General features: G+C 38.1%; 2 protein-coding genes across 2 annotated transcripts in view; both read left to right on the forward strand.

Moving 5' to 3' along the window:
- The first annotated feature begins 1,439 nt into the window (after positions 1-1,439).
- Positions 1,440-11,288, forward strand: slc1a3a (solute carrier family 1 member 3a). Its single transcript, XM_037681014.1, has 10 exons — positions 1,440-1,538; positions 2,056-2,321; positions 3,247-3,384; positions 7,576-7,780; positions 8,058-8,100; positions 8,459-8,727; positions 8,815-9,048; positions 9,127-9,321; positions 10,291-10,425; positions 10,777-11,288. Exons 2-10 carry the CDS (start codon positions 2,138-2,140, stop codon positions 10,985-10,987), a joined length of 1,614 nt encoding a protein of 537 aa, XP_037536942.1. The 5' UTR covers positions 1,440-1,538; positions 2,056-2,137; the 3' UTR covers positions 10,988-11,288.
- Positions 11,289-14,645: 3,357 nt separating this feature from the next.
- nipbla (NIPBL cohesin loading factor a) overlaps positions 14,646-17,591 on the forward strand; it is a 37,352-nt gene continuing 34,406 nt past the window's right edge. The window contains exons 1-2 of the mRNA XM_037681015.1: positions 14,646-15,025; positions 16,401-16,475. The gene's annotated coding sequence lies outside the window, so the exon portion shown is untranslated. The remainder of the gene's footprint in view (positions 15,026-16,400; positions 16,476-17,591) is intronic.

Consider the following 17,591-nt stretch of genomic DNA (forward strand, 5'->3'; position numbering starts at 1 on the left):
TGTTGAAGTTTTTGTGCCACTGCCTCTGAGTTATGGTTTCTGTACTTTTCTACATTCTGACTCAGTAAACAGACTGATTTTGATCTCAGTGGTTAATTTAGTTTAATTTTAGGTATGGGAGGATGTGATCAAAAACACATGTTCTCATATGACCGCTTGCAAATGAACTTTTTTAAACCGACGTGCACATTTTCTGTGGTAATAGTCCTCCCGTCCTGATTAAAGTTTATATCTGACCACAGAGAAATCAAAGGTTTGCAGCAAACATCGCATCATCATTTAAAACATCAGCTGTCTTTGGATTTATTTAAATACCTCAAACCACATAAACCACATAATAATGTGCTGATCTTGTTGTTGTTGTTATTTCTCTGCAAACCACAGCAAGAAGGAAAACTGTTCACTAATCTGAGTGAACTCTGCTCTACATTTTCACAAGTGTAGCTACCGGTACATGTTCGAAACATTGCAAATGTTATCGTTGATTCCTAGAAATACAAAGAGATGATAAAACAGACTCAGGGTCACATTATGCACAAGACACAGTGTGCAGGTGAGCATTTGTGGATTTAAAGATGGAATTTCTCACAGCATCTCTGCCATAAATGAGACTCTCAATTTCAGACTCATTCACAAACATTTCTTGTAAAAATCATCACACAGGCCAAACTGTGATTTGCTGATCTTTGCAAACAAAACAAATTCCAGCTCATTACGTCCTAACAGCTGTGGCTCCTGTGGCTGAGTCAAGCAGCTGTTGAGCTAAATACTGTCAAACTTTTCAGTCAGCGTCTTTAAAAAAAAAAAAAAAATACTAAAAATAAAAAAAATTAAAAGCATGTGAAATGCAGTGAATGTTTCTTTTATGGAAGGTTAGAACCAGTTGCAAATATTTACCATCGCAGTTACTAAACTCTCCACAGTACAGAAAAGACAGCCAAGTGGACTTTGCTTGGTGCAGATGTAATGAAAGACAGGGGAAAAAAAGCAAATATGGGCTGATTTTATTGTGTTTGTTGGAGAATTGCCAACAATAAAGGTATGAATCAATCCTCTGTGATAGATGAGGCTTGTTTTTCTGTTGTCTGCAGGATCCTGCAGTCAGGCTGAATGTTAAGCATGAAAAAAGCACGTCAAAGGATGGCTGAGAGGAAAGGAAGAAAACAACAAGGTCCTTATTCTTTTTTGAAAAGCTTTTTTCTTCTTCAAGCTCCCCTCAGTCTGAAAAGCAGCCCCTCCTCTACCTTGTTTTACTTGTTGGCCCCCTGCCTTCACTTCCCCACAAACCAACATTGAATATTTTATTATTTATTTTTTCTACTACCGGGGGCCGCCTCTGGTTTCTAACTGGTTCTTTGGTTCCCTCCTTTCCTTTCTCCTCCCCTCATATTTTTTTCTCTCTCCTCTCTTCATTGCTGGTATTGCACCAGTCAGCGCAGAACCAAAGAGACCCCTCGTTACTCCTCACACAGCTCGAGCTTTAAGCCGGATCTTTCCCCTAACATCACTGCAGAGGACGTTGTTGCTCAAGCCTAAAGGTAAAGCAGACTTCTGTCTTAACATTTTCCCTTTTGATGTGTTTGGACATGCATTGAACCAGTGTATGAGAAGCTGAGCTTGTGTGTGGGACTGGATCTGTCAGTTGAGCATGAACTCAGAAGTGTACACGTGGGCTTTAGTTAGTGTACGTGAGCCAAAGCTTCTGACGCTTCTGAAAGAAAAACGTAATCTACTCTCAAAACCAACAAAGTCCATGCTCAATAATCCAGGTATACAATCCAACATTTTTCAGTCGGGTCATCTGGACAGTTTTTTTTTTGTTTTTGTGCTGAAAAAAATTTGAGAGTAAAAAATTTGAGAGTAAAAATTTTGCTCTCAAAACCCCACTTTTCATGTCCTAAATGCTGAAGTATCTGTTGAGTCAGTTCTGTCTTTGATTACAGCACATATAAGTGACAATTTAATTTAAATCACACATTTTTTTCCTCGAACAACAAAAATGAATATTTCACTTATCTGGCAATATTTATTACATCATGTCAATTTCTTATGCAGACAGCTTTAACCAAACAGGAGGATCAGTAGGACAGTCACCAGCACCTTCACTGGTCTTCCTTATATCCAGTGGGTCACAGCTATGACACAAAGCAATGGCGAAAACCCTCAGCGGAACCAGAGTGGTCTTCACCAGATCCGAGCTGGCATCCAAAACCGATCCCTTCAAGCCAAGAAGAGAGTGGAAAACATCACGAAGCGCGACATGAAGAGGTTCTTCTTCAAAAATGCTTTTGTCATTCTAACCGTAGCTGCTGTCATCACAGGTTAGTAACGCTTTGTGATACAATTGTTTTGGCTGTTTGGTTTAACTCATTTACAACCGAGAGCGGATTATGTCTCTCCGTGTTTTCTGTATCACCAATGATTCATTATTCTAACATGAGCAGCTGCTCTGTGACAGCACAGAAGAATGAAACGAGTAGAAACAAAGTCACTGGATGAGTTCTGATGCTTTTAGCAGACTGATCTTTACTGGGGCTGACTTTTGACCTGCCACTTCTAACCTCTGCCTCCTACCTTCAGGAAGTGGGCCAGACCCATCCAAAGCATGCACATGTGTGCTCTGCTAAAAATACATCATGTCATGGTGGATCTGTTTGACTGATTGTCACATTTAGGATATTTCTAAGGTCAGGCTGCTGGTCAGCCACCTTAGCTTTTCTGTAAGTGTTGGACCAAAAGAGAAGACTTCAAGGGCAAAAGAAAAAAAAAATAGCTTAATAGTTAAATAGTTTTAGGGCGGCTGTGGCTGAGTGGTTAGAGCAGTCGTCCTCCAATGCAAGCGTTGGGGTTCGATTCCACCTGCCGAAGTGTCCATGGGCAAGACACGGAACCCCTCATTTCCTCCAATGTGTGTCCCATTGGTGTATGAATGCGATTTAAAGCACTATTAGTCTCTACAGATTCAGACTATCTTTGTAGAGATCTAGTAGAGTGCTGTAGGAATGGGTAACTGAGGGCACAGATTGTAGTGTAAAGAGCTTTGATTATGCTGATAAGATAGAAAGGCGCTATATAAGTACAGTCCCTTTACCATTTAAAACTAACTTAAAGTATCAGTGGAGGTCATTTCAATAGTTTAATAATTGGTACTTTTGACACATTTTAATTTTTCTCAGCACCAGATGAGCTCTTCAGAACTTTATCAACATTTTTTTAAAACCTACTTTCCTTCCTTACCTGTTGCAGGTATAATCCTGGGTTTCGCTGTGCGTCCATATAAAATGTCTTACCGTGAAGTGAAGTACTTCTCTTTCCCTGGAGAGCTGCTGATGAGAATGCTTCAGATGCTGGTGCTGCCGCTGCTGGTCTCCAGTCTTATCACAGGTTTGAACTCCATTGCAAGACACCAGTAGAAACCTTAATTGTGACTTATAAGTGCAAGCTTGTTATTGACCATATCTGTGCCATGAGGCACATCATAATGTTAACTATTATGTCAAGTTTGTACACGAATAAACACCTTCTGTCACCTTACCATCATTACAGTAAATTAAGTGTTACTGTCATCATTTAGTTCAAAAGTAAAGTTACCTCAGATTGTTGAAATCTGCTTTGTAGACACAAAGCTGCTCTTCTTTCTTTCAGCTATTATCTCCAATATTTTCTCTCGCTCACACAGCTGCCTGTGTGACTCCTCAGCATGGCTCCAGTTCACTTCGCATTCTGTAGTCCTTGTTTTGGGATCAATGTCTGGCACAAAGCCTGTGTTTTCTTTGAACAAGAGCAACACCGACTAAGTAGTTTGGCGCCCCGTGGCTTCACTAACCAGCGTGTGTCTCAGAGTGAGCCGTCTGTTTGCTCAGCCGACTGTCTGTTGGTGGACGGGTTTAGGGTGAACCATTGAGCAAGATGGTGACTTGCAGTTCTGCACTGAATCACCTGTATAATAATGAGTTTGATCTGAAAACAACGACACAAAAACTGTGTGAGTTCATTTTGTGGTTTATCTTTCGATTTAGTTCCTCTCTGGTCATTTTTAGGCACATAAATCATGTTTCCAACGACACTACTCAGCTGTAACCTGATGGTTTGTTATATAAACCTGACAGAAGTCCGAATAGTGTCTGCAGTGATTGACAGGGAAAGAGGCCGGTCTCCTGAAGGGACGGATAAGTCACGTTGTCTGACAATAGTCTGCTTTGTGCTAAAGTCGAGAATAACATCAGTGTTCTCTGACATCATGTCACATGACCACAGCTTCAACATGAGGCAATCATAGAATCAGAATCATTATTGATTTCAGCTGGATTTGAAGAATCTGTGTTGGTCAACACAAAATCACATTTAACATTTATGTATTTTTTTTGTTAAATAACACTGTGATCAACCACAATAAGAACATCTTCCAGTAAAATGTTATTCCAGTCATCATACGTTTATAAAAATTCATGTCTATTACAACTCTAAATTCACAAAGTGATATAAAAAAACAACACATATTGTTCTGTTACTGTCAAAGACTCACAATTTCAGGTGAAATTATAATCTGTGGCTTTTACTGTGACACAAGCTGTTAATGAAAGAAGTATTCTGTTTTATGGTTCTAAACACAAAAAGCTGCAACATAATCTGAAAATCTTTATTATCACATATTATTTATACTTTGATATTTACATATATACTTTATAATATTCTTAAATAAATGGGGGAAAAAAAGAGCTAAACACGTTTAAGTGTAAAATAAGCTTTTGTTAGGCCAAATCAATTTATTCTGTTAGGATTTTGAAATCTTCCTGATAAATAAGCATAAACATTTATACTCAAACCTGTTGAAACATAACCAGAGAGCAACAAAAAGCCAACAAGAAATTCAAGAATGTCACTAAAATGTAAATTATATTACAGGGAGTAATATATTATATTATATTATATTATTACTATTATATTGGGGGAGTGGTGGCGCAAAGGTTAGAGAGGTGGGCTTGTGATCCGAACATCGCCGGTTCACGCCCCGGCCCCGACAACATCAAAATTGTGGGTGGGGTAGGTGAAACACCCACACTTGCCCCCACCCTCATTCGCCCCACTCTGGGCCCATGAGCAAGGCCCTTAACCCCCACCATGTGCTCCCTAAAAAACAGGTCTCTCTTGCAAATGAGTTCTCGTGGCTCAAAGAGACTAACCTGGATAAATAAAGGCTAAATGAAAATATTGAATGAAAATTGTGTGCACTCACGCTAAAAAACAAGGTATTGTTTTATAGTTTATTTTTTTCTTTTATCGCTACATCACTTCTCTATATGTTTTTAAGATTTTTGCTGAAAACCACAAAAATGTGCAAAAGTAATACTAGACACTTTTTTTTTTTTTTGATCTTGCAAAGTTAATTTCTCAAACGAAAATCTTTTTGGTTAACTGTGTGTCTTATCTTACCTTTGTGGATTAGAATAATTAAGAACAGCCAGCAGTTTATACCAGCAGAATACCAGAACAGAGTTTCTACAAATATGTGGAAAAATGATGATTCTGAGCCTGAAAGCTTATTTTGTATGAAACGTTGTCCCATGTGAGGACTTGGCTTCTATAGCTGGTCTAAAAGTTAATTTGGACTTGGGGCCCTGTGAGGTTTGAGATGAATTTAGTGAGGCCTCCTAAAGTAAAACAAGAAAGAGAAGAGGGCAAACTTTAGGCTGAATGACCTGGAAAACCATGAATAAATGCTTATAGGAAAGAGGATTCATGTTTCACAGATTAAATTAAAAATAGGAAAATCTAAGATCGGTTACTCAATCACTTTTTTGCCTTTCTGTTATTCTATATCCTATTTTAAACAAAGTTCCTTACTCACACTGACAAGCAACCTTCAACATGCCCTTATAGCTCAACACATAGGTCCTCAGGCTTTACATTGTGAGAGTCCAAATCTGAGTTTTGAAGAAGATGTTGGACAAACAAGACTGAAGAGAGCAGCAATAAGAGAAAATGTAGGAAGACGAAAGAGAAGAAAATGTGCTTGTAAGGTTCAAACTTTTAGAATATTTTCTTACATCCACAGTGGATGTCAAATCGTTTCTGGAAAACTCTCTTACAGTCGCCATGTCCTGTGTTTCACCCCCGCGTTCCTCAAACTCGGATGACTTTTGTGTTTGATGAACGTCCCCTTAAATTACAAAGAAAGTCATTCAACTTGTGCTCCTTCAATCTTGGCTCTTTTGAAAAGATTGAATTGGTAAGGCTGCATCTGTTGTTGCCCTGACAACCAGCTGGAGATCATTGTGCGTACATGTTGGACTGACTTAGTCAACAGGTTTTCCCAGAGCTGTCAGACAAGGGGGCAATAGGAAGGAAGCGAGAGACAGAGGGGGGTTAGATGAGAAGAAAAGAGTGGATAATGAAAAAGAACAGTGGCAATAAGACCAGTAGAAGAGGGATTTGGCTATAGAGATGGAAGTGAGGCAGGCAAGAAACAATGATGGAGGGAAGGGAAAGAGAGGAGGTATAGAAATTTCAGGAGGTTCCAAGCATAAGAGCCTCCTATGATGAGACAAAGTTAAGGCAAGAGATATACGCCACCCAGACATGCTTAGCCTTTGTATGGATACTCTTTGGTGCTAATAATCCATTTGTTAACCCCTCACATTAATCCTTATCCCAAATAAACCACATCCCTACCTTCACTTCATTCGAATCTGAACTCTGAAATCAAGCAGTGACCCTTAAAACACCCTCTTAAGTACCAAAGTGTTTCTCACAATTTCCACAGATGCACATACATTGGTATTAAAGTGCCACATGTCAAAGAAGCACATAAATCAAATAAAGATAAAAGTCACAATAGGAGCTCACATCAGTTTTTAAAGCAGATCCTCTGTCTCTTGTTCTCCAAATGACTTTTTCCGTTCTACTTTTGTCTCGTTAGAATGAGCTTTAACTTCCTCGTGTAAGTGAAAAAATACAAAAGAAGCAACTCACTGCCAGCAACACGTCAGCTAAGTTATGCTCAAAATATTAATTTAAAACTGTTTTTATTTTATCTCCTTCCTGCAGCTTTATGTGAATGTGCAATATGAAGGCAGATTTTTTTCTTACCTTTTTCCCAGGTGTTGTGCAAAAGGTGTTGTTTTTCCCCTCTGTGAAGGTCACAGTCAGATTGGGTTTCTCGCAACTCTTTGTTATAACAGATAGTGATATTCTGATAATCCAGATGGGTGTATTCCACAGATAATTGCTGCAACCTTTTCCCAGGGAAACTGCACATCGGGACTGAAATTAGCCGCACGTCCATTAATTCTCCACAGGATGGATATCCCCCCCAAAATTTGGAAAAAATTCTCATAACTCTAGAAAGAACATCAGTAGGAACATACTGTACTTGAAAAAAAAAGGGTTAAATATGTTGTTTAAAGTTTGTTAATTTATGCTAATTTGTGCTATTTCTCAACATTAGTCTGAAACTTTGACCTGAAAGGTATAAGGCAATTATTTAAAAAACTGCTTTGTCTTTGATTATTTAAAATAAACATAATTAATACTACAATAATACTGATGTGGGTTTAAATTGTTTACTTTTTCTAGGTATTGCTGCTCTGGACAGTCGTGCCTCTGGTAAAATGGGAATGAGGGCGGTGGTCTACTACACCACCACAACCGTCATTGCTGTTTTCATCGGGATTGTCATGGTGCTCATTATTCACCCCGGGAAAGGATCAAAGGACGAGTTCACCAAGCATCAGCAGATAGAGCAGGTCAGCGCTGCTGATGCCTTTCTGGACCTAATCAGGTACCTAATTGTAATAGAATTGCACAAGTGCACTCCAGTGCACTGAGTCTGCAAAGTTTCAAATTAACATTCTTTCTGGATTTCCCCCATTGACACTGATCACTCACATGGAGGTGCTCAAAGTAGGAAAATGATCTTTAAGTTTGAGACTTTCAAAATGTTTTACAAAAATAGGCTTCAGATTGCAAATATGACAAAAGCTGAACAATTTTAGAACATTTTGTTCCAAAAGAGAAGTCCAGTTATACTTACCTGGCCTTTTATTCTTATTTTCCAGAAACATGTTTCCTCCTAACCTCATTGAAGCTTGCACCAAACAGGTACTTTCTCCAGCATCTTTTTTACAGTATAGTCACACAAGTTTTATCCCCATCAGCACCTCACTGTTAAGCTGCTGTTAAAAATCTCTACATGTCTCACTTTTTATGCTAATATAATATTTTATGTTCCTGTGGAGATCTCCAAAGTGAAAATGAATTTCATAGCAGCGCATGTCAAAGAAAACATAAAAATGTTCCAAAAGTTTTCTGAATTGACGTGTCACCTTGAAGAGAAATGATAGTTGCTGAAAAAACAGTTAAATCTTATACTTAAATAAACATTTCATAGTTTTTTTGTTTTTTTTTACTGAACCTGAAATAATCTTCTGATCATATTTTCCTTCTTGTGGATATCCAGTTCAAGACGCATTATGCAACGAGAATAATTCAAGTGACCGTTACGGTGAATGACACAATATTGCTGCAGAATGGAACTCAACAAATAGACAAGGAGGAGATGATCCCTGTGCCGGGGGCAGTAAACGGCATCAACGCACTGGGTTTGGTGGTGTTCTCCATCTGTTTTGGTCTGATCATTGGAAGCATGAGAGAACAGGGAAAACCCCTCAAAGACTTCTTTGACTGCCTTAATGAAGCCATCATGAGGCTGGTTGCCATAATAATGTGGTAAGTATTAAAACTCCTAAATGATTGGACAGATGTCAACAAATTCAATGTTTATAATACAAATTTGTGAACCCTATCATTCCTCAGGTATGCCCCCATTGGTATCTTGTTTCTGATCGCTGGTAAAATTGTAGAAATGGACGATATCTCAACTATGGGAGGCCAACTAGGAATGTACACAGTGACGGTTATTTGTGGCCTGCTCATCCACGCCATCATAGTCCTGCCAACACTTTACTTCGTCATCACCAGAAAGAACCCATTCGTATTCATCGGAGGGCTGCTGCAGGCACTCATAACTGCCCTTGGTACTTCTTCTAGGTAAACGACTGGAGCAATAAAATGTTACACACGGAACACTCCAACGTCATTTAAAATAGCCTCTTGTTGCTTTCTCAGTTCTGCCACGTTGCCCATCACCTTTAAATGCCTGGAGGAGAACAACAACGTGGACAAGCGTGTGACCCGTTTCGTGCTTCCTGTTGGTGCCACCATAAACATGGATGGCACCGCTTTATATGAAGCTCTGGCAGCCATCTTTATTGCCCAGGTCAACGCTTATGACCTCAATTTTGGACAGATTCTCACCATCAGGTATTACACTTGGATTTCAACGTTTGCTTCATTTAGTAATTTGAGTCATTCAAAGGTTTTTGTGTCACTTAAACAAACTCAAATGGAATTCTGTCAGTTGAACCAATACTTGTCTGAAGTGAGGCTCTGTGGAAAAGTTAAGAACCATAATATCATATTTGTTGATAACTTTATAAATGTTTTCAATTTGGAGAAATGGAATATATTTCTGTCCAGACTGATGGGCTAATGGCTATAGTCCAAAAAGGGCCAAGACCAAAGTAGATTACTGTTGTCTTCAAACATCTCTGATCAAAACAAAGGCTATTTCAAAAAGTCAATGCAAAATCACGTAGTTTTCTACAAAAAAAGGTATACGAGTATTTGCAAGTCCAATTAGCAGCAGCTAGCTGTAGCACTTCTGGTACAGCCTGGGACATTTCTGGCAGAATATCATAATATATGTGGCAAAATAACAGTACAGTCCAAAACTGACAGCAACGATTTATTTCAATATTTTTAAAATGCCATACGATTTTCGTTAGATTGGAGTTTCTTTAAGACAGCAGCGATTTACTCTGCTCTTGGCCTTGTTCGGATTAGTTGTTAGCTCATCCATTCAGTCAGGACTAATTTATATTCTTCCAAACCAAGGTTGCATAAAGAGCTATCTACAACAGGTAAGATACTGATTGCTCACAAGCTTTCCCCAGGATCTAAACTATCCTTTTAACTTAGCTTCTTTGTCAAGTTTAAGTTTGTGATGCACAGAAACATATCAGTTTTGACCAAAGTGAAACACCTCAAAGGCACAGAATCACTATTTCACTTTTTTTCTTCTTCCTAACCACCATTCTGCTATTTGACAAGAGATAACTAGTACTGGAGCTAACGGAGTAAATTTAGGTGATCTTCTTAAGTGCTATTATCAATGAATTCTCAGAAAGGTTCAGCAATGGGACGTGCATAATTAAACTATTTTCTTTTCAGTATTACAGCCACAGCAGCGAGTATCGGAGCAGCTGGAATACCTCAAGCTGGACTCGTCACCATGGTGATTGTACTAACATCTGTTGGGCTTCCCACTGATGACATCACCCTGATCATTGCTGTTGACTGGTTCCTGTAAGTATGCATGAAATGGAGAAACTTCACTTTATCAATGAAACACAGTCAAGCTGGGTTTTTTTTCTTGTCCAAATTGTTTCGCTTCACCTTCATGCTTCAACAGCACTTTTTTTTAATTTTTTGAGCAGATTACTAAAGAGCTTCCAGAACCAACAGTTTCATTCTTTGTTTTGTCCACCTAGACTTACAGTCAAATTCTGGCTCATTTTCTATTGTTTAAATTTAATCCTTTTTATCCAATGATTTTTTTTTTTAATGTTCAGACAATAATAATAATAATAAGAGACAATCAACAATGAAACATTGTTTTGGCTTGTGTTTTTCTGCCTTCTCTTTCTGCTCTCTCAGGGATCGGTTGCGCACCACCACCAACGTCCTCGGTGACTCCATCGGAGCTGGTATAGTGGAACATCTGTCTCGCCACGAGTTGCTAAAGAAGGACCCAGAGGTGGGCAACTCTGTGGCGGTGGAGGAAGCAGACAAGAGGCCGTACCAGCTCATTTCCCAGGAGAACGAGTACGAAAACGAGAGGCCCGCGGACAGCGAAACCAAGATGTAAGGGGCGAGATTTGTCGGGTGTATTCCTGTGGGAAGATCACTGCACCGACAAAGACAGACATCCTCTGTTAAGCCTGGTTTCAAATCCCACAAAACTGGAGGATTTAAATGAAATGAAAAATACTGCTAGAACGTATCTCAGCCATATGAGTCCCCCCCTTCCACCCCTACCCCCCCGGCCTTCCACAATGCAGACTTAATACAGTCTGTGGTTGAACTGCTTTTTAAGGGTTTATGCTGTGATGCTTCCTGAGATGCATAGCTGCCATATGGGGGGTGGCAGGGGGGTTGGGGGGAGGGGGGCAGCTGTTTACCATTAGGATTGTGTTACAGGGTCCAGTTGTCTATTTGGCATGCATTCCCCACTCAAACTGTTCTGACCATCATGGGTCGTCCACCAGAGGCCAGTGTTGCTGTGAGTCATCACAGCATCTTGGTTCGCTTTAAGGTTGCTGCTTTGACTTAGTGTTTTATATGAGAAAAAAACAACAACTGTAGTTTACATTAATTTGGAGACTAGTGAAATGTGTCATATACCAAACACAGAAAAACTGACTGACCAAAATCTTTAATGAGATTAAAAAAATACAATTTTGAACCTCTGCACAGACGTCTGGGGCTTTAATTTCTACAGTTTGTTGTACAGATTGAAGGTGAATTAGGAATGATGTGCTTATTTTTCAACATTCATTCTTGTATTCGTTAAAAGTCTGAAGATGTAAATACTAGATAAAGCTGACAGGATGTATTATTCTGCATTTTGTCCTGATGCATGCTCAATAATCCAGGTAGAAACATCTAACAAGGTCCTCTGGATGGTAGGACCTGACTTAACCTTGTTAGATGTTCTGAGTTTTATTTCTAAAACTGATTACACTAATTATCATAGATAATTTAAATCACTCGGTCACTTTGGTTCATGTAAATTTATTTGTTTAAGAATATGACAGATCATAAGGGCAACAAATTTAACAAAAATAATAGATACATATTTTGGACATTTAAATTAATTTTACCCTAAGTCAAATCATTATATTAAAAAAGTACAACTTAAGTTAACTTTGGTGCTGATTTTGAGTTCCATATGTGAGGCCTAAACAAACAAACAAATAAAAAAATGAATAATAAAACAGATTAAATATCTATAGGCATTATGCACTATTTTCTTAGCACACTTAGACCCAGAAATTAGTTTTTAAAATCCTCACTTCTGAAACATTTATAGAAAATTTAAACGTGTCCGCTATCCTGGATATTCCTAAAATAAAAAATAAACAAGTACAAAACAAAGTTGGCACAATTTTTTGCATTCAAATGAAAACGTCATTGTGTTTTAAATTGTGTTAAAAATGATGGGAGAGTCACATTTCGACACACAAAAGAAATTATTGTATGAGAAGGCTGGATAACTTTTAATCTTTATACTGCATCCTTTTTTTCAGTTGTAGTTTTTATCTCACGGTTTAATATGTATAAAGGTATTAGATTTCATTGAGGTTCCATCATTTACTTCAGCTAACTTGCTGTTTTGGACTTAACTAATTCAATGTAAAAAGGGTTTTGTTTTTAAATAGCTCTTGTTTTGTATAAACGATCCATCTGAATATAGAATATAAAAATAACTGTATAGAGAAATGTCGATAGCATTGTATACTAACTGTAGATAAACTAGAAAAGGAAATGTTTTTTGATTGTTGTATAGTTAAAGACAGCTATAATATTACAAAACCTCATGACCAAATATATATATATATATATATATATATATATATATACATAACTTTATGATTTATAGAATTTTGTAAATGGATCGTTCCTTTGTTTACGTTTTTTGGTACATATGTGACACATTCATGTGCACATGAACACCACTGAGCTGTTCTAGTTTTGTCTTGCATGTAAGTTTTTAATTAAAAGATAAAAACCATTGACTGTATGTTTATTGTTTCATTTAACACAAGAAGGGCGGCACGATGGCACAGTTGGTAGAACTGATGCCTCTCAGCGAGATGGTTGCCAGATCAAATCCTGGCCAGGGGCCGTCTTGGGTGGAGTTTGCATGTTCTCTCCGTGCACGTGTGTGTTTTCTCCAGGTACTCTGGTTTCCTCCCACAGATCAAAACATGTTTGACTGATTGGTAACTCTAAATTGTCCCTATGTGTGAGTGAGAGAGTGAATGCTTGTTTGTCTATGTGTCCTTGTGTTGGACTGGAGACCTGTCCAGGGTGTCCCCCGCCTCTCGCACAGTGACTGCTGGATATGGACACCAGCGACCCCTGCAATCTGAAAAGGAAGAAGCAGTTAAAGATAACGGATGGATGGATTTACACAAGAACGAATTATAATAAAAGTCCTGAAGAAAGGGTTAAGATGTTAAAATTCTGCTGCTGGGAACCTACTTCCTTGTATAAATTTTGAATCTTCTTACAAAATGAATTTTCTAATTCTGGTGAGTTATTCATGAGAGAAGCTGCAACTTAATTGAGATAAATAAAGGAGAATTTCAGAGTTTAGTATGGACACTTCTGAGATGCTACCTCTGACACCTTGAGACTACGTGTGATCTCCAAAATTGATGAGATCAGTATAATAAAAATATCAATATTTTTTCTAATAGCATTTAACTTCAGTTTACTTTTTATTTAAAACATTAAAAAAACTAGGAAAACTGCAACAACATGGGTCTTTCACTAACCCTCCCAGATCCTCTGAAATATTTTGTTATAGCTCCTTAAAAACAGGCGTCGATTAATACTGGGTATCATGAATCACAAAGTTTTTTGTGCCAAGATCGGTGTTGAAGCTAAAACTTGTTGTTCTAATCGTAAATCTATAATAAACAATAATCTGTAATATCCTGATGCATGCTCAATAATCTATAATAATATATAATGTAAGCTTGTCCTGAGCCTGGTTCTGCTAAATGTTTCTTCCTCATGAGAGAGTTTTTCCTTTCCACGGTCACCTTAAAAATCTGCAATGGAATTAAATTCCAAGCAGTCTGCTCCTCAGATAAATAGTGTTAACTTATTATTTTTATATATTAATGTTTCTGTTCAGTGCCCTGAGATAACTTCTGTTGTGACTTGGTGCTATATAAATAAACTGAACTGAATTGAAATCTAAAGATTAAGCGTAAAATATATTACAGTTTATTTTGGTTACAAATTATGCAAACATTTTTGTTAAAAGGAGTTTTTACACCAGTTTTTTTTTGTTTGTTTTTTGAATAATCACAATTGTAAGTAAACTAAGCTAAAGTAAACTTTCCTATAATTTTTTTTTTCACTAAACTAGCACCAAAAATAATTACCTTTAAAAAAAAAGTTGACAATATAACTGATCATAATATGCAAATTAATGTTTTTGTCGTAAAAGGGCACACTAATTATTTTTAATTAATAACTAATAAGTAACAACGAAAGCTACTTATGGGACAGATCTGGTTGGCAGGCCGCAGACTGATGAAGTCTTCTGGATGGATGACGAAACTTTTCTCCCTTAAAGAAACTGGTCCAGACGACATGATTCAACTTTTTTGGTTATTTTTAATTAAGTTGTGTTACACCGCCACCTAGCGGCTGGAACCTGTAATGTTGCATGGCATTTTGTTTGGCGCCGATGGAGGGAGTCACTCCTGAGATCTTTGGTCAGTCAGACGACAGAACTTCCGGTCGGCATTTTGTTCTACGAGAGGAGAGCCTCTTGATGATCGCAAAATTCGTCATATTTATCATTTACGCTCGAAATTGACTGCAAAACATTGCTTATGTCGGTACGGACCGGCTGAAACTCCGAAGAACGAATGTTTTCCCACGAATTTACGTTGAAACATTCACCCTTGAGTAACGGAAGAAGAACGAATCAGTCCGACCCGGATTATTGTTGATAGCTATTAGCAGGCTAGCTCATCGGCTAGCAGGGGAGCCTAGTCGAGTTCCTTCTGTAGGAGCTGCGAGAGAGAAGAAAGGGGGAGCTAGAGATACGGACACAAACCAAGCTAAAACATTCCCCTCCCTTTCAGCGCAACATCCTAAGGTAAATATGTTCACGTAGCTGCTTTTTTGTTTATATTTCTCTAAAATTAAAATTATTATAATTATCGCTAATGGGTGTTTTATTGCAAGAACACCTACGGCGTCGTTGATCGTTGACCGGGAGGTAACGGAAGCTAGTGAACTAGCAAGCCAGGCTAGCTCGGTGTGTTTTTGCTCTGCTCGGCCTCAACTGGATGTCATTTGTCGAGCTCGAGGATTGGGCCGTTGCCACGGAATTGAAATCCCCGCAGTTTCTCGTACATGTAGGCTCTCTCAAACCCTCTACTTTTTTGTTGTTGTTGTTGCGAGCCTGTTGTAAATATGTGCTAGCACTATTCATTAACCCCGGTTAGCGCTTCCTTGTGTTATTAGAATAGGCTTCCGTTTATTTGAACTGAGGGACAACGTTAGAAGCCAACTAAAAACAGTTAGAGCTAGTTAGCATAACTAGCTAGCTATTAAAACACGACTATTGTTGTTAGCAAATGTCTGGCTGCTGTTTGGAGTTATTTAGTTGCTCGTTTAGTTTCGGGGGTTAGCTCGAAGCATCCAAGCAGTCGGGAACTTCGCGGCAGATCGTTTTTGAGCTGCGTCTCGGCAGTTCCGCGGAGAAACATGGAAATAGATGCTAAGTAGCTGCTGCACATTAGGATTGTCATGAGCATTTTTTTTTTTTTTACAATTTATCCGAGTGTTTTGATTCCGGAGCTTTTTTCTTTTTGCAAAATGTATTATTTTTCTAAATGTTTTGGCTTAGCGGAGCGTACTTTAGCTTTAGTCACTTTGGCAGCTTGATTTTTGAAGGACGGGTTATTGTTATGAATAGGGATTGTGTAGTTGACGTTGTAGCTACTCTGTTTGCAAGAGGCGTACGGCGGCTGTTTGCTTCTGGAGGATGCAGCCCCCCCACCACCACTGCCGCCACCATCACAGTGCATCTGTTCCTTTGTGCTGCCTCCTGCCTGTCAGTCTCACAGCTGTCAGCCAAGCCCCTGCGTAGAGGAAATCCACACAGGCTAGGCATGCTAACGACACTCGCTGATATACTGTTTACATTTTCCATCTGTTGATCGTCAGTAACAGGATGCGCAGAATAAGTTTCTTTATCAAGTAAACAAGTGCACCGTCAGAAACTGCATGCTAAGCGATTATATGAAGGAACTATTGTCGTTTTCTTTAAGTGGTTACCAAAAGTGGCTGAAGTCTGTTGCAGAAAAGACTTGCACGTGAGAGTGCATGACATGCTACTCTATCTGGGATTGTTATTTACATTTTTTTGCTCTGTGGTGTTCTTGAATGCATCCTACTGCTCCCATAAAGTATGAAAGGCACTTCGATGCTGCAAAGTCTGACACAGAACCATGTTCTCTTTTTAGCAGAGTGGAGGTGTAGGACTTTTTATCTGAAATGTCAGTGAGTCCACCGGAGACTGCACAAAGTTTTTCGAAAAGGTACTGCCATGACGACGTGTGGTTGTTAAAACTGCTGATTGTGAATGGGGTTTACTTTGTGTTGTTACTATTTTTCAGTATAGTACCTAAATAAAAAAAAAAATAGCATTGCTTTTTAAGACTGCTTGAAAGTGTGAGGCATGCTTTTAAGTTTCCCAACGTGCCTTCTGTCTTTTGCATGCTCTTGCTTGACCTCTTGCTTACCTGATAGGTCAAGGGCATCTGTCAAGTAAAAACAATTTAAAAAGTGTGGCAAAGACCCTTCATTTATGCCTATCTGTCAAAGTACTTCATAACCTAAGCATCTTAGAGTTTTAATATTGAATTATGTTTATTACATGTACACAAAGATAAAATGAAATGATTGCCAGTGTTATAAAGGTAATGCCATTGAAAGTGTTGAAAAATGTGACATTCTTTAGGGCAGTATGTGGAATATATTAACAGATTGTGTAGCTTTATCATTTTATTAGGTGAAATAGACTACAGAGGGTTATTCAGAAGAGTACATTATTAAATAGGCACTGTGCACTATTTAAAACACTTTATGTACCTATTATTGCAGATCAGTTCATTTCTTTTGATGAACCTTATTAGCCAGATATTTGCTGTTGTGTTTACACCTGTGAAGCAATACATTATTTATGCTGAGAATGCATATTTTCATGGCAGCCATATATAAAATGCTTGGACAAAATGTATATGTGCTTTAAAGGAAAGATCTTGTTAATCTAAAATGATTTTTAAGTGAGTCGTGATTGCCACTAAAGCTTCAAACTAAATGTTGTTTCAAATGGAAAGGCTCAGAAGAAGCACGCAAATATGCTAATAAAGATCCACATAAGTACTGAGGTGAAATATTATAAATTCTGTCTCAGTTTCCTCTACTTTTTGAACTGGTGATTATTAAGTTAGACATCTTTATAACGTTTGACTGAACAAAAAATTACAAAAGTTTACTAAGAAATTAATACACTTTGAGTACTAACATACAACTGCAAAATAATCTCATAATTTCTACTAAAAAATAAGGCATGAAGGCAATATATTAATAAAATAATTTAGGATATATCTTTTTCCTGTTGTAAGGTTCCCAAAGTTGTTGATAGTAAAAAC

Source organism: Nematolebias whitei, chromosome 8, assembly GCF_014905685.2.
Source record: "Nematolebias whitei isolate Nwh7 chromosome 8, NemWhi1, whole genome shotgun sequence".
Lineage (NCBI taxonomy): Eukaryota > Metazoa > Chordata > Actinopteri > Cyprinodontiformes > Rivulidae > Nematolebias > Nematolebias whitei.

Coding starts and splice junctions, on each gene's coding strand:
- slc1a3a (XM_037681014.1), top strand. CDS start 2,138: ATGACACAAAGCAATGGCGAAAACCCTCAGCGGAACCAGAGTGGTCTT. Junction 9,049..9,126: donor GCCCTTGGTACTTCTTCTAG/GTAAACGACTGG, acceptor TTGCTTTCTCAG/TTCTGCCACGTTGCCCATCA. Junction 9,322..10,290: donor GGACAGATTCTCACCATCAG/GTATTACACTTG, acceptor TTTTCTTTTCAG/TATTACAGCCACAGCAGCGA.